The sequence below is a fragment of the Haliotis rufescens genome, unplaced genomic scaffold (assembly GCF_023055435.1).
Source record: "Haliotis rufescens isolate VD_foot unplaced genomic scaffold, xgHalRufe1.0.p SCAF_19, whole genome shotgun sequence".
In the NCBI taxonomy this organism is placed as follows: domain Eukaryota; kingdom Metazoa; phylum Mollusca; class Gastropoda; order Lepetellida; family Haliotidae; genus Haliotis; species Haliotis rufescens.
In genome coordinates this window covers 9719747-9738363 of record NW_025963879.1, presented here as the reverse complement: position 1 = coordinate 9738363, position 18617 = coordinate 9719747, and the positions used below count along the sequence as shown (strand labels likewise).

General features: G+C 45.2%; 1 protein-coding gene across 1 annotated transcript in view; it reads right to left on the bottom strand.

Moving 5' to 3' along the window:
• Window positions 1-18617, bottom strand: part of LOC124113329 (G patch domain-containing protein 1-like) — an 87887-nt gene that overhangs the window by 26313 nt on the left and 42957 nt on the right. Inside the window, exons 7-10 of the mRNA XM_046473610.2 lie at window positions 11694-11891; window positions 1893-2031; window positions 981-1208; window positions 448-732 (exon numbers count right to left, since the gene is read on the bottom strand). Coding sequence (XP_046329566.2) covers window positions 448-732; window positions 981-1208; window positions 1893-2031; window positions 11694-11891 — 850 coding nt within the window. The remainder of the gene's footprint in view (window positions 1-447; window positions 733-980; window positions 1209-1892; window positions 2032-11693; window positions 11892-18617) is intronic.

Sequence of the window (18617 nt, the reverse complement as noted above, 5' to 3'; positions counted from 1 at the left end):
TTTCAATGTATCAAAAACAAACAATGTTTTGTAAAGGATGATTTTATGAGCCACCTGCAAGAATTTTAACATACAGTGTCCAACATCTTCATGGATTAAGACCATAGGGTCAAATCTGTGATCAATTATGATCTCGGAGGTGTCCATTTGAAAATTACAAATAAAACCCCTACGTTTTCATGACCAGAGATGTATAAAAAATGTTGTGCATATAATGATGTGCCAGACTGTTTTGGGGAAGACAAGGTCGTCATGAATATATATATATGGGCAAAGGATAGAAGATTCCCATGCCAAAAGCTCATACTGTCTATGGCAGGGTGAGCTAAAACTCCAAACAAATAGGCCTCTCTTGCCATTTTTATAAAAGTAATAGCTTCAACATTTTTTTTTTTAACATTGTACATTTTGTAAGTGAAAACATCATCCCCCACAACATGATAGTACCTTTATTTCCTTGTCTGAAGTTGCTGAGGTACTTGTCATACCTCCTCTGTTTGTCCTGGTCCCTAGCAAATGGCTGGAAAGTGGGATTTCCCTTATACATTGTCTGTGTCGGCCCTGTAGCTACTCCTACAGCTGTGGTGGGGGTGTGGCCAGGGGTCTCACCAGGGCTGGTCTCAAGGTGTTCCCTGGACGTCTGCTGTGAAGAGTGGGGTCCAGGCAGAGGTGGGTCCTTGGCCCTCTCCAGCTTCTTCTGATCATCTTTTGGTATCAAATCAAATACTGATTCTGGAGAAAAAATGTTACACCTATATTAGCAATATTGGCTCCTGTAGATTTGAGTGAGTAATTTGGTGACATCATATTAGTGATTCAAATCTCATTATTCAGTAATTATCACATTGCATAATATAATCTGTAAACAAATCAAGAGAATAATGTGCACATAGAAATTATCTCTCATACAACTGCACTTTTTTACAACTGATTTTACTGTCAACAGCCTGCATGAATTGTACAACTGACACAGCACTTACGAAATATAGGTGTCTCTCCTAAGACAAGCCCTCGACTGATGGCATTGTGTTTGTCTGTGCTGCCTGAGGCAAAGGATGAGCCACGTGGCTTAAGGAACGTATGTACAAGGCGGAATCCAGGAGGCAGAGGCGGGTGCCTAAAAACCTTCTTTGGCTTCAGAGATTTGGAGGATATCCTAAACCCTTCAAGGAGCTTCCCAATATATCCAATGGGAATGTGTTGCTTTCCTGATGTAGAAAACAAAGAGAACACATAAGTTATCACGTATGTGTGTTTAGGGATGGTAAATATCCTATATTATGATTAAATGTTTTATTTAGTGACTAGTAAGTCTTGGCAAGCTAATACATAAATACATAGTGCTTATTCATAATACAGGTTCCCTGTCTGGTATGTCAAGATTACGAAAAGCAGTCAGATATCCCACATACAGATAAAATGAAACAGGGTAAAATTTGAGACATATTTTGGCCAAACCCCGTTGTCCATAATTTGGAAAGGAGGCCTTCAAAAACAGATATGTGAACTGATATCCTGACTGTCCCCACTACATTTCTGAGCAATATATATCTCCAAAGTTGCCTACACTTGTGAAAGGCCTCAGCTATGCCACTTTTAGACGATATTTGGTATGTTAGACTCTTATTTTTAAGATGGACAGCAATTATCCTAGTAATTTGTCCAGGTTCCCGATTCTGACTCCAAGGCAATGCTATATTTGCTTGTAAACACGGAAAGTAGTACTTACCTGACCTTTAATATTTGCATATTTATCTGTAAATAACCCCAACAAATTTTTATACATTCGCTTTACCTATCCATTACATGATAAATCATATTCAGTTTATTCTCCAGTTTACTTATGAAATCAAGGTAAAATCATCTTGAAAGTAGGTCAAATTATTGTTAACCTTTCTCACAATGTCCTGGGGCAGTCCAGCCAAACTTATCATCTTTCTCCTCGGAACCCATAGTCATATCATAGTCAGACATGTGGTCAGTTGCATAGATATCTTCATCATCATCTTCCAGAGCACCAACTCCAAATGCCTGAATTTGACAAAAAACATTGAACAATAGTTTATCATTGTTATTAATTCTAAGAATACTACCTCTATTACATATCTGCCATAAATCCTGTATTTTGGCTTCAATCACACTTTTTAATTTTTTTTATAGATTTTCACAGACGTCCTCTGCACTGTCAATTACACACACAACTAGTTGTCGCCAAGTAGTCTCGTAACTACCCAAGCCACGACATCATAATGGCGACAACCTCACATTTTTCCCTCATCTCCTACTAGAGGTAGATGAATTGGGGAGAATTACGTCACTTCCGGTTCTGACGTCACTTCCAGTGTGTCACTTCCCCTTATGAACTATCTCTAGGTCTATTTCTACCCCAAAGACATAATTTCCTGGATAGAAGGACTCTGTTCGGCTATTTCCTGTGCTGACGTCACTTCCGGTTAATCTATCACTTTTGGTAATGACGTCACTTCCGGTTTAATGGTGACAGTTGACATTTAAGGTGCTTCTAATCCATCCTACACCCAATAGGCAGAATAATCAATGGTTTGCTCACCCTCTGATGCTGCTGGTGTTGGATCCTCGCCCCTTTTCCGATAGCGGGCGATAGTTTGTGTCGCAACAACCGGACCAAGGGAATATATGCCCTCTAAGTCCGAGTGAATGTCACGTAAGTAAAAGCTGGTGAAGGTGTTTTGTGAGGCCTATTGACAAATTGACAGCTAGAAACTACTTGTTCTACTGAGACTGTAGTCCATGAAGCGAGAGTCTTGGCTAGGTCTCTGATTTCTTGAGCTGAGCAGGATCCGAGACGTTGCATGGAATTCTGAGCCTGTGTGTAACTTTGCGCAACTGTGGATTTCATCCATCCTGCTGAAGTAGCCTTTATGATATCCTTGTTTGAGTTGGTCTAAAAGGATAGGAAGAGTCTGCTCCAATGGCATCTATGTGGTTCTGTAGCTGAGAGATAGAACTTGAGAGCTCTGATGGGACATAAGAGTCTGTCTGGGTGATCCACTGTTGGTCCTAATGCAGGAATTGTATAGTGTCTATGACCAAACGGTCCCATTGTGGTGGATTGATGCTTGGATACAAAGTCTGGGAGTGATCTTAGAGTTACTGTGATCCATTATTGATCATGGGTAAGGCTAAAATAGTCTACGGCATGTAATTCTGAAACTCTTGATGCTGTTGCCGTGGCTTGATCTGATCTGGGCTAAGAGTTGTTGTCGTTGTAGCCTCAGTAATTGTGTAGAAGTCCAGACTTGGGAAGAGAACAAGTTTTCCTGAATCCTGAATATCAAGTCAAGGAGGCTATGGATGAGTCTGACTTGACCGGTCCTAATAGTCATGGGTTGTAAAGGTGGTATGATGTGTCTGATTCCAGCGACAAAACAATTTATATATGCTCCGATATCTATAGAGTATCTGGAGACAGATGTCAGATCCTTGAAACATGATGCTGGTAAAGTAACGCACCAACTTGTAGAAATCCTCATCCAAACTTGGAAATTCCGCATCGTGTTCCTGTATAACTCTGTTTCATAGGTGGTACAGCAAGTCGTTCATAATGCTTGAGCCTGTGAATGTTGTCTGTCAACTGATCAACAACCTTGCCAGCGTAACTGGGCCAAGGTAATGTCTGAGGAATATGTTGAGATGGTGTAGGAGCATGACATCCCGTGTATTCAGGCATCTGGGATGGTGAATCCTCTGTCACATATGGCTGAAGCAGAGGCACAAGGTGATAGTTCATCAATCAGTTCCACAAAAGTATAGCCTTCGGTGTAATCTCGTTGGGGTGACTCCGCCTCCAATTGGCCTTGGGCACCTCCCATGGGGGGTGGATAATTGTAGAACTCAGAGTCTACCCCGTAGGGTTCGTCATCCTCCGGTGACCATGATTCCAGTATAATCTGTCTCCTTGGGCTTGTGGTCCGTTGGTAACGGTATCCAAGCGGTTACTGTCCTCTCGGCTGGCTGGCCAGTTGGCTGGACAGCTGGCTGGGTAATCCCGTGGAGTCTGTGCGGCTGGCTTGGGACCCGTTGGCTGATGAAGGTCATATGGTAAGCCGTGGTCTGTAGGCTGGCCCATGCAGTCTGTGAGGTGGTCGTACGGTTTATTTGCGGCCGGCTGGCTAGATTGCCATTGAGAGCAGGCCCATGGGCCATACAGTGTCTGGCTGGTATGGCTGGAAGGCTTGGTTGCCATGGACGGCCTGTCCATGGATACTGTGTGGCTCCCGTTTGGTATTGTCTAATGGGTGGATAAAGCCTGCTGGCTCATATCCGGCTAGTCTGCTGCTGGCTGGCTAGATGACTGGTCTATAGGCTGGCTGTGCGGCTCAGTTTGTTGATGTTGTGTAGATGGGCCTACGGCCATGGACGAAGATCTTATAGTCTTTGCCAGAGCTATCTCCTTGATGATATTGCCCATATCTGACAGCTTAGTCTCCAGCCTGTCCTTTACCATCTTCTGCTGTTCTTTAACAGTTAGTGGATAAGACTCATGGTGAGTGCAGGAGATGGTGGGCTGGCTGGAGAGGGTGGAGGAGTGGAAATTTATTTCTCAGTAAGGATGTTGTTCACTTTCTTCTTGGCAGCCTCGCGCCTCTTGGCCTTTGTCACGACCTCTGACATCTTGGAGAAGATCTTCTCGGATGTGTTACTGCATTGCACACATCTCTTCTCCATGCTGCAGGTCTTTTCTCTGCACTTTGCAGTTTTCATGAGGATCTCCCGTGACCATGAACCGGCCACACTTCTTGCACCCGGGGGTTTGAATGTAGACTGCATGACGACCTCACAACAACACCAAACATGAGCTATACTTAGGTGTGTGTTTGTCTCCACAGCAGCACTATTAATTTATACTTATATGTCTGTTATTATAGAAAACTTATTAGAATAATATTAGAATAATGTGACTTACTACCAAGTGCTAGATTGTTACTACTATTATAGTAGGTGTTAACGCTAGCACACACAGGAAAAAAGTGAGGTTGCCACCATTATGACATCATGGCTTGGGTAGTTACGAGACTACTTGGCGACAACTAGTTGTGTGTGTAATTGACAGTGAAGAGGACTACAGTTTAAAAAAATCTGAAAACTTTAGTTAGTGTGATTGAAGCCAAAATATAGGATTTTTTTTCTTATCAGGAGAAAGCTCCATAAATCTGGGTGGGTGCTTAGAGTAAGTGCAAGTTCATATCACAACAAGGTTGAAGGATTGAGTGTTTTTATTACTCAAATAAAGGACTATGAAGCGCAAGGATGAGGTTAAAAATGTTTGGGTGTACACAAGACATTCTGTGGTGATCATAATCCCTAAGGCCAAAGATTTGATTATTTCTCACTTTTTAATTATTTTTTTAGTAAAATGTAAATATTTTTAACATTTGTGTACTTATCTTGCATTACTCCTTAAGGCATCTACTGCTTAAGTTATGACAGAAACGAAGCTGTGAAACAGCTGCCAAGTGACCAAAATGAAATGATGATGGCACAGGGTTGTCATATTACACACACATAATTTCATCTGAATCTGTGCTGCTGAGGCTAGTGCCAAGAGGAAGATCGTCTTCTTGGTGAGGTTAAAAAAGGAAGTTACGTGAAGGCTTGAAGTTCCACATTCAAATCCCAAGCGGCAGGTTGAAAGTTAGCCTTCTGATCCTCAAGCCTGAATGAGCGTAGGAGGGCCTGTAGTCCCAGAACTTTGGTCATCTTACAATCCTCCGGAATTGCCAACACTGAATTAAGGGCCCGCAAGTACAGGTAAGTCGTAATGGTGCTGTCCTTCAAGTGTTGTTTGGTGAGCAAATGTAGGAGGTACTCGGTAGTAGTAGTTTTTATGCATGGCAAAGAGGTCAATATTGGCTTGACTCTCCATGGCAGCCACCCTGTATGGTCTCAATGTTGCCCAAGCCAGAATGTTCCGACACCTGGGGATGTACTGGACTAGAAATCATAGACCCAGACAATCAACCAGATGAAAGAACCTAATGTCTGTTGAAGCAGGAAGTGAGAGTGTGTCATCCCTTGGGTTGTGCAGGAAACAAACCAACATGCTGTTGTCAGTGGAGATACAAATGTGAAATTGCTTAAATGGGTGCGATGTGCCATGTGTGCTGTGTGTCGGACTACAGCCCTGATCCTGCCTGGTCCTGTAGATGTGCACCCAAACCCTATAGAGAGGCGTCTACATACAGGCGTAGCATTGGAGCCAAATCTGTTAAGGAGACCCTCCTAAGACGTTCGACCATATCGTCCAACAACTGAGATGCGTCCAGAGGTGAGACAGTAGAGTGATGTCTACGTAGGGGTGCTGATGTCTGATGTATTGGGCGTAGGTGCAGATGACCTCAGCTTGTCAATCCTGGGCTGATGTGAGCAAGCCCAGCAACACTTGTCAAAGGGCAGGTGACAGATGGCGCAGTATCTTGAGCCATCTGTCCCATGGCACTGTCAGTTGGTCCCGGTCTGTCTAGAACACGACCCCTATAAACTGAAGTCTGGTAAAGTCCCGATGGAGAGACAGTGTCTTTGTTTGACTCGAACCGATTAAAGATGCTTTTAATATATTTGATAAGAAGATTGTACCAATAGTAACATATGGAGCAGAAATCTGGGGTTTTGAGAAAAGAGAAAATATCGAAATTGTACACGGAGAGTTTTGCAAATTTTTGTTACATACAGGGTACAGAACAGCCAATGCAGTAGCCTATGGAGAATGTTGTAGAGTTCCACTGCATACTATTTATCATATTAAATGTTTTAAGTACTGGCTCAAAAGATTACAAATTCACACAAGTAGGTCCATCCATTACAGTGTTATAAAAGGCCAACAGAAAACTCCCTCATTGGGCAACTTATTGCAACATTTACTATTTTGTTATGGTTTTGGCTTCTTCTGGTTTGCACAAGATGTGGGTGATACCAATCTATTTGTTTATAAATTTAGTGAAAGAGTTTATGACTGTACAGTTCAAGATTGGCATGCATCACTAGATACCACATCACTTGAATTTTTTAAGTCGCATAGGTTGAATTTAACTTGTGAACATTGTCTTTTAAATACTAATATTTGTGAGTATAAACGACTGCTAACTAAATTTTGAAGTGGTCATAACACCCTTGGTATCCAGTTGGTTTATGTGATGACCAAAATGCTTTGTGCATGCATTGTAATGTAATTGAAGACGAAATACATGTTATATACCACTGTGTGCTCTACGATAGTGAGCGGAAATATTTAATTCCCAAAACTGTAACTGATAACTATTATTCATTACAAAGAATATGTCAGTCAACAAATGTTAATGTCATGTTAAACTTGGTTCCTGAATAGTATCTTCACAGGGAGATAAGGCACCTGTTTATCTTCCTTAAGAAATAACTCTCTGTAAAATGGTACTTGTAAACCTTTTCATACTATGGGTCTGATGGCCTTCATGCAAATAAAACTGTCTCTCTGTCTGTCTGTCTGTCTGTCTGTCTGTTAATAGCCACTGTGCCACTGAAATACCAAGGGTCCCCATTGAACCGGAACCTGGGGAACCTGTGGTTGTTGGGATGGATTGGTACATGCAGGTAGGCATCCTGCTGGTCAAGACTGATCAGGGAATCGTGAGCATTGATGCTAATCTTGAGCAGTCTCAAAGTTGTGAGGTGAAAGTATGGTGGATGCTCTAAGTAGCACTCGTTGAACACGGAGAGATTGTCTTTCTTTGGTACCAGGAAGATGGGAGAGTAGAAGCCCGGTGTTAACGGTGGGGTGTATACAGTCTCTATGGCTTTTTCAACAGGATACCCATGTTGGACCCCAGTGGCTGATGTTGCTTTCTGGGGTTGAGCCATGTTCAGCGGAGGGTCCACGGCCAGGTCTAGGCAATACCCGTAGCATAGTACATTTAGTATGAATGGGTCTGCCAAACCGATCCAGTTCTGTCAGAAGAGGCCCAGCCTACTACCTACAGGGGTGTCAAAGATTGGGACAACTAGGGGTGGGAGCTGCCAGTCGTGATTGTCTAGGGTTCATTGCTTTCCCCACTTATCCCCATTCCTGCCCTGGAATTTGCCACTGTGGGACCAATAAGAGCCCTGAGCTCTGTGTCGTCCTCTGCCACGAAAAGAGTGCTGCTCATGCTTCTGCTCTTTGAGGGAACGTCTTGGACGATAATTTCCTGATTTGGTTGTGAGAGGATGTGAAAGGCTTCGAGTGCTGTCTCGTCTCATGTGTAACTTGAGACCTTGGTGTGGGTTTGGATGACGTTTTGTAGAATTTTCCTATTCGGAATATTCTATAAGTAATACGTTACCACTGTTATACCGAGGCTGTTGTCCCCCACAACTGCTCTTATAGCGAAATCTTCGACAGAGATCTCAATCACCTCATGCAGCACGTGTGTAGCCACCTAGCTGCCATGTGACACCCTTCACTCTTGTCTCTTACGAGAGCAAGTGCTCGGGGGACGGACGGGCGGGCAGCAGCCCAGTGGTAACATATTACTTATAGAATATTCCGAATAGGAAAATTCTACAAATTACATTAAGTAATACATTACCACTGTTATACCGAGGCTGACTACCACAGGTAGGCGGTGGGGAGCACCTACAACCCGAAACCTGACTCCTCGTGTTTCTTCCGACCAGCGGAAGTATACAACAAGGCGGAAGCACTCGATGCGCCTGCTCCCAGCTTGGCGTTACCATATAGGGATACCAAAGCACTGTCAAGCGCATACCGTAAGGCCATCGTTATTGCCAAACGATTGGTGACTCCAAACGGCCCCACTGGATAGGTATTTCATCAGGTGAAACAGTCGAAAAGAAGGAAATTAATTTCATTCAGACTGTATATCCCAAAATCAAGCCTACTTAACGTATGTAATAGGCGCGTGACCTAAATTCAATATTTGAAAGCATGCATTACAAGGTTGCAATACAGGACAGACAATTAAGTACATAATTGTCAATTCAAAATAAAGAAACACACAGAAAGCCACACTCACCTGTGGATGAGCGCGCTGGCTTGTGGGACCCCCACTCCTGTACCCACGGCTGTGGGAACGTTGGAGTAGACCCAGATTGACCACCGTGCAAGGTCTGAAGTCTGAGGAGTTCGGAATTGCGCCGGGCACACCCCTTAGATGACCGCTTGTGCCGCGATCAGCGGCCCAAGACGGTGCACACCCTCCACGTCTTCATCAGAGACCTTTCGTCGTTGTCGGCACACGAACCTTGCAAGTGAGAGTCATTTGGAGGAGCCCTTACCGTCCCGAGACGGCTTAGGCTTCCCCCAGTGTCCCTTCTTCCCCTGAAAGGGCAGCATGTTGCCCTTACCGGGGACCTCAGGGCAGGACCACTTCCTGGAGGAAGAAGACACCGACCCCTTGGACCCCTGAGGGGCACTCTGTTTAGGGGCACCACCCAGGTGTCTGTGCAGAGACCCAACCAGATCCAACGCGAAGCCGCGGCAGACGAAGCAGACTGCTGTTCTTTTAGAACACTAGGGATCCGATTATTAAACAGGGTCTGCGCAGACCAAGGCTGCGAAAGTAACACCTCTTGGTTGGCAGCGTCCAACCCAGAGGCGGCAAGCATACGCTTGCCGCCTCAAGAAATGGCAAATGTTATATCATTAAATTATGAAGAGGCCAACTATGGTTCACGTTTGAATTTGCAATCACAATTAGATAAAGCCATGTAGCATAGCTGGTGTTGATCTCCATGATAGCTGCCCTGAGGTGATTCCTTATGCGGTCTATTTGTCTCTGCTGGTAGTCTGGCACTGTAACTGTAAATGGTCTAGACGATTAGTGTTGGTCTCACTAACATCCTGTTCCATGGCCCGGGATGAGGAGGCCAGAGCAAACATGGGCTTAAGTGAGTGCCTGACATCAGTCTTGATGAAGGCGAACTGAGTATCTGGAATCATAAGGTGAGGTGAAAATTGGGTTTAACGTCGCATCCAAGATTATTGCACTTATATAGTGGCGTGCATGCACCTGTGTGTGTGTGGCTGCTTGTACTAGTCCGGACTGATGCCAATTTATAGTGCTAGCCCACTGAGATACCATGCCGCAGTTTAACATGAATACCCCACTCAGACACAGTATACTGAATCCGAGCCGACCAGTCCTTGTTTTAGCCCCTTAATGCCGAGCGCCAGACAGGGTAACAACAAGTACCATCTTTTATCGTCATTTGGTAAGACGCGGCCGGGGATCGAACCCCGGACCTTCCGCTCTCCTGGCGGACGCTCTACCACTAGACCACGGTGGAATCTTAAGAGTGGTCGACTTGGACGTCTAGGTCATCCTCTGGAGGTTCTCGTCCTAGGCGTGCACTTGGTCACCTACTTCAAAGGTGTGGATAGGAAAGCCATCCTTACTAAACCTGGAGCCTTGAACGCTGGGATGTGGGTTATTCTGGAGAAAACCTTGTCAAACACCCTGAGCATATTCCGTAACATAGGATCAGGTGGTATGGATGTAGGATGGGACCAAATGGTGTCCTCTTTGTTGTCTTCGGGGCCGGTGCTATCACAATCAACCGGTCAGCCATCTACTCTGGCAGTTGTCAACAGTTGTTGTGCCTTAAAGGTAGAGACAGGTGTTGAACTTACAACTGTGCCCAGCGCCCAGGTGCAAAGGAATGTTGACCGTCCGCGGAACGCCTGGTAGAGCCCAACCAAAAGAAGAGGGCTGATTCGTGATGACCGGGGACTGTTAGAAGAATCCTGTGAGTCAGACATCCTTCTAGTTTGCTGTAGGGAATGCTGACCAATACACTTATGTGATACCTGTCTGTATCTCGTAAAGCTTGACGGGGAGAGAGGGGAGCAAATGTTACATTTTAAATCTCGTGTACAAACTTGAGTACAATAAAGACAACGTAGGTTTGGATCTTTAGCAGTCTTTTTACCATGGCAATTTATACAATGTGCATGCATAATTTACACATGAAAGGTTGAGGTTGTATTGGAAAATGAGAACTGAGAAATAAACTAAAGTGTAAATCGGAAGTACAGAATTTATTGTATCAAATAATAAGCATGAAACACTTGCTAAGCCAACAACAGCTAAAGGTTATTATTATATAATTAACTACCTAGCAAGCAAATGAAAGAGAAACAGCTGCCACGCAAGAAAGACCGAGACATGTTAACAAATTCAAGTTTGCGTATTAGAACAACAAACATGCAAAGAAAAAAAGACAAGAGTCTCTTCACTTACAATAATTACATATCATTACACAAATACAAGCATAATAAATATATCAATGTATACTCCACCTGCCGCACAACAAATTTAGGTGGAAGAGCGCAAACACATGTTAAAGCCATTAGTTGGAGACCAAAAGTAGACAAAAACCTGTCTGTCCGGTGACAAGTAGGAAAATGAAGATCCTGTGATGTAATCACTTCCGTTTTGTCACGTGGCAGCTGTGTAAGGGTCAGGCTTGAGGCTTGATTGGAACAGCTTTGTTTCTGTCATAAAGTAAGTTGTAGATGCATTGAGGAGTAATGGAGGATAGGTTAAAAAATAGAAAAATTGTGTAACCATGTTGCTTCACACCAGCTTAGCTAAAAATTGGCCTAACATGAAATAGAAACACTATTAAGAAGACAAATGAAAATCAATATAGCAGAAAAGATAGATACATTACACACTTACATGACCTTGAATTCCTCTGCGTCCTTTGCCCTTCACGGGAGGAGGGGAAAACAGGTTTATATGACCTGAAGGTAGGGCATTTCTTGGGTTCAGACCACTGTATCCCAAACCATGAACATTGTCTTTTGCCTTCAAGGACACAGGGTTCCTGTCCTTCGGGGCAAATGTGATGTTCTGTAATGCCTCATCATCTGATTCCTAATGAAACATTTAAAAAGAACAAACAATTATGTTCCTGTCCTTTTAAAATAAACACAACTATTGAAGGGTCACCATTAGTCACCATTACTGATAGAAAGGAAGCCATCTTCTTCAAAACTAGAACCCCAAAAAACATCCCAGTTGTCTACGACTACATGTTGATGAATGTTGTAAAAATTATCAAAAACAAGCAAAACCAGGCGACATGGAGCACAGGTTCACCCCATACATCACATTGATACCTACCATCTGCTCCTACCAGTCTAACTCCCGTCCACACTAACAACTCCCATCCACACTAACAGAACCTAGTCTACCTTACCACCACCCCATACATCACATTGATACCTACCATCTGCTCCTCCCAGTCAAACTGCCATCCACACTAACAACTCCCGTCCACACTAACAGAACCTAGTCTACCTTACCACCACCCCATACATCACATTGATACCTACCATCTGCTCCTCCCAGTCTAACTCCCATCCACACTAACAGAACCTAGTCTACCTTACCACCACCCCATACATCACATTGATACCTACCATCTGCTCCTCCAAGTCAAACTCGCATCCACACTAACAACTCCCATCCACACTAACAGAACCTAGTCTACCTTACCACCACCCCATACATCACATTGATACCTACCATCTGCTCCTCCCAGTCAAAGTCCCATCCACACTAACAACTCCCATCCACACTAACAGGACCTAGTCTACCTTACCACCACCCCATACATCACATTGATACCTACCATCTGCTCCTCCCAGTCAAACTCCCATCCACACTAACAGAACCTAGTCTACCTTACCACCACCCCATACATCACATTGATACCTACCATCTGCTCTTCCTAGTCAAACTCCCATCCACACTAACAACTACCATCCACACTAACAGAACCTAGTCTACCTTACCACCACCCCATACATCACATTGATACCTACCATCTGCTCCTCCCAGTCAAACTCCCATCCACACTAACAACTCCCATCCACACTAACAGAACCTAGTCTACCTTACCGCCACCCCATACATCACATTGATACCTACCATCTGCTCCTCCCAGTCAAACTCCCATCCACACTAACAACTCCCATCCACACTAACAGAACCTAGTATACCTTACCACCACTCCATACATCACATTGATACCTACCATCTGCTCCTCCCAGTCTAACTCCCATCCACACTAACAGAACCTAGTCTACCTTACCACCACCCCATACATCACATTGATACCTACCATCTGCTCCTCCCAGTCAAACTCCCATCCACACTAACAACTCCCATCCACACTAACAGAACCTAGTCTACCTTACCACCACCCCATACATCACATTGATACCTACCATCTGCTCCTCCCAGTCTAACTCCCATCCACACTAACAGAACCTAGTCTACCTTACCACCACCCCATACATCGCATTGATACCTACCATCTGCTCCTCCCAGTCAAACTCCCATCCACACTAACAACTCCCATCCACACTAACAGAACCTAGTCTACCTTACCACCACCCCATACATCACATTGATACCTACCATCTGCTCCTCCCAGTCTAACTCCCGTCCACACTAACAACTCCCATCCACACTAACAGAACCTAGTCTACCTTACCACCACCCCATACATCACATTGATACCTACCATCTGCTCCTCCCAGTCAAACTCCCATCCACACTAACAACTCCCATCCACACTAACAGAACCTAGTCTACCTTACCACCACCCCATACATCACATTGATACCTACCATCTGCTCCTCCCAGTCTAACTCCCATCCACACTAACAGAACCTAGTCTACCTTACCACCACCCCATACATCACATTGATACCTACCATCTGCTCCTCCCAGTCTAACTCCCATCCACACTAACAACTCCCATCCACACTAACAGAACCTAGTCTACCTTACCACCACCCCATACATCACATTGATACCTACCATCTGCTCCTCCCACTCTAACTCCCGTCCACACTAACAGAACCTAGTCTACCTTACCACCACCCCATACATCACATTGATACCTACCATCTGTTCCTCCCAGTCTAACTCATCCACACTAACAGAACCTAGTCTACCTTACCACCACCCCATACATCACATTGATACCTACCATCTGCTCCTCCCAGTCTAACTCCCGTCCACACTAACAACTCCCATCCACACTAACAGAACCTAGTCTACCTTACCACCACCCCATACATCACATTGATACCTACCATCTGCTCCTCCCAGTCTAACTCCCGTCCACACTAACAACTCCCATCCACACTAACAGAACCTAGTCTACCTTACCACCACCCCATACATCACATTGATACCTACCATCTGCTCCTCCCAGTCTAACTCCCGTCCACACTAACAACTCCCATCCACACTAACAGAACCTAGTCTACCTTACCACCACCCCATACATCACATTGATACCTACCATCTGCTCCTCCCAGTCAAACTCCCATCCACACTAACAACTCCCATCCACACTAACTGAACCTAGTCTAACCTTACCACCATCCCATACATCCCATTGATACCTACCATCTGCTCCTCCCAGTCTAACTCCCATCCACACTAACAACTCCCATCCACGCTAACAGAACCTAGTCTACCTTACCACCACCCCATACATCACATTGATACCTACCATCTGCTCCTCCCAGTCTAACTCCCATCCACACTAACAACTCCCATCCACACTAACAGAACCTAGTCTACCTTACCACCACCCCATACATCACATTGATACCTACCATCTGCTCCTCCCAGTCTAACTCCCATCCACACTAACAGAACCTAGTCTGCCTTACCACCACCCCATACATCACATTGATACCTACCATCTGTTCCTCCCAGTCTAACTCCTCCACACTAACAGAACCTAGTCTACCTTACCACCACCCCATACATCACATTGATACCTACCATCTGCTCCTCCCAGTCTAACTCCCGTCCACACTAACAACTCCCATCCACACTAACAGAACCTAGTCTACCTTACCACCACCCCATACATCACATTGATACCTACCATCTGCTCCTCCCAGTCAAACTCCCATCCACACTAACAACTCCCATCCACACTAACAGAACCTAGTCTACCTTACCACCACCCCATACATCACATTGATACCTACCATCTGCTCCTCCCAGTCAAACTCCCATCCACACTAACAACTCCCATCCACACTAACAGAACCTAGTCTACCTTACCACCACCCCATACATCACATTGATACCTACCATCTGCTCCTCCCAGTCAAACTCCCATCCACACTAACAACTCCCATCCACACTAACAGAACCTAGTCTACCTTACCACCACCCCATACATCACATTGATACCTACCATCTGCTCCTCCCAGTCTAACTCCCATCCACACTAACAGAACCTAGTCTACCTTACCACCACCCCATACATCACATTGATACCTACCATCTGCTCCTCCCAGTCTAACTCCTCCACACTAACAGAACCTAGTCTACCTTACCACCACCCCATACATCACATTGATACCTACCATCTGCTCCTCCCAGTCTAACTCCTGTCCACACTAACAACTCCCATCCACACTAACAGAACCTAGTCTACCTTACCACCACCCCATACATCACATTGATACCTACCATCTGCTCCTCCCAGTCAAACTCCCATCCACACTAACAACTCCCATCCACACTAACAGAACCTAGTCTACCTTACCACCATCCCATACATCACATTGATACCTACCATCTGCTCCTCCCAGTCAAACTCCCATCCACACTAACAACTCCCATCCACACTAACAGAACCTAGTCTACCTTACCACCACCCCATACATCACATTGATACCTACCATCTGCTCCTCCCAGTCAAACTCCCATCCACACTAACAACTCCCATCCACACTAACAGAACCTAGTCTACCTTACCACCACCCCATACATCACATTGATACCTATCATCTGCTCCTCCCAGTCTAACTCCCATCCACACTAACAGAACCTAGTCTACCTTACCACCACCCCATACATCACATTGATACCTACCATCTGCTCCTCCCAGTCTAACTCCTCCACACTAACAGAACCTAGTCTACCTTACCACCACCCCATACATCACATTGATACCTACCATCTGCTCCTCCCAGTCAAACTCCCATCCACACTAACAGAACCTAGTCTACCTTACCACCACCCCATACATCACATTGATACCTACCATCTGCTCCTCCCAGTCTAACTCCCATCCACACTAACAGAACCTAGTCTACCTTACCACCACCCCATACATCACATTGATACCTATCATCTGCTCCTCCCAGTCAAACTCCCATCCACACTAACAGAACCTAGTCTACCTTACCACCACCCCATACATCACATTGATACCTACCATCTGCTCCTCCCAGTCAAACTGCCATCCACACTAACAACTCCCATCCACACTAACAGTACCTAGTCTACCTTACCACCACCCCATACATCACATTGATACCTACCATCTGCTCCTCCTAGTCAAACTCCCGTCCACACTAACAGAACCTAGTCTACCTTACCACCACCCCATACATCACATTGATACCTACCATCTGCTCCTCCCAGTCTAACTCCCGTCCACACTAACAGAACCTAGTCTACCTTACCACCACCCCATACATCACATTGATACCTACCATCTGCTCCTCCCAGTCAAACTCCCATCCACACTAACAACTCCCATCCACACTAACAGAACCTAGTCTACCTTACCACCACCCCATACATCACATTGATACCTACCATATGCTCCTCCCAGTCTAACTCCCATCCACACTAACAACTCCCATCCACACTAACTGAACCTAGTCTACCTTACCACCACCCCATACATCACATTGATACCTACCATCTGCTCCTCCCAGTCTAACTCCCATCCACACTAACAACTCCCATCCACACTAACAGAACCTAGTCTACCTTACCACCACCCCATACATCACATTGATACCTACCATCTGCTCCTCCCAGTCTAACTCCCGTCCACACTAACAACTCCCATCCACACTAACAGAACCTAGTCTACCTTACCACCACCCCATACATCACATTGATACCTACCATCTGCTCCTCCCAGTCTAACTCCCATCCACACTAACAGAACCTAGTCTACCTTACCACCACCCCATACATCACATTGATACCTACCATCTGCTCCTCCCAGTCAAACTCCCATCCACACTAACAGAACCTAGTCTACCTTACCACCACCCCATACATCACATTGATACCTACCATCTGCTCCTCCCAGTCTAACTCCCGTCCACACTAACAACTCCCATCCACACTAACAGAACCTAGTCTACCTTACCACCACCCCATACATCACATTGATACCTACCATCTGCTCCTCCCAGTCTAACTCCCATCCACACTAACAGAACCTAGTCTACCTTACCACCACCCCATACATCACATTGATACCTACCATCTGCTCCTCCCAGTCAAACTCCCATCCACACTAACAACTCCCATCCACACTAACAGAACCTAGTCTACCTTACCACCATCCCATACATCACATTGATACCTACCATCTGCTCCTCCCAGTCAAACTCCCATCCACACTAACAACTCCCATCCACACTAACAGAACCTAGTCTACCTTACCACCACCCCATACATCACATTGATACCTACCATCTGCTCCTCCCAGTCAAACTCCCATCCACACTAACAACTCCCATCCACACTAACAGAACCTAGTCTACCTTACCACCACCCCATACATCACATTGATACCTATCATCTGCTCCTCCCAGTCTAACTCCCATCCACACTAACAGAACCTAGTCTACCTTACCACCACCCCATACATCACATTGATACCTACCATCTGCTCCTCCCAGTCTAACTCCTCCACACTAACAGAACCTAGTCTACCTTACCACCACCCCATACATCACATTGATACCTACCATCTGCTCCTCCCAGTCAAACTCCCATCCACACTAACAGAACATAGTCTACCTTACCACCACCCCATACATCACATTGATACCTACCATCTGCTCCTCCCAGTCTAACTCCCATCCACACTAACAGAACCTAGTCTACCTTACCACCACCCCATACATCACATTGATACCTATCATCTGCTCCTCCCAGTCAAACTCCCATCCACACTAACAGAACCTAGTCTACCTTACCACCACCCCATACATCACATTGATACCTACCATCTGCTCCTCCCAGTCAAACTGCCATCCACACTAACAACTCCCATCCACACTAACAGTACCTAGTCTACCTTACCACCACCCCATACATCACATTGATACCTACCATCTGCTCCTCCTAGTCAAACTCCCGTCCACACTAACAGAACCTAGTCTACCTTACCACCACCCCATACATCACATTGATACCTACCATCTGCTCCTCCCAGTCTAACTCCCGTCCACACTAACAGAACCTAGTCTACCTTACCACCACCCCATACATCACATTGATACCTACCATCTGCTCCTCCCAGTCAAACTCCCATCCACACTAACAACTCCCATCCACACTAACAGAACCTAGTCTACCTTACCACCACCCCATACATCACATTGATACCTACCATATGCTCCTCCCAGTCTAACTCCCATCCACACTAACAACTCCCATCCACACTAACTGAACCTAGTCTACCTTACCACCACCCCATACATCACATTGATACCTACCATCTGCTCCTCCCAGTCTAAC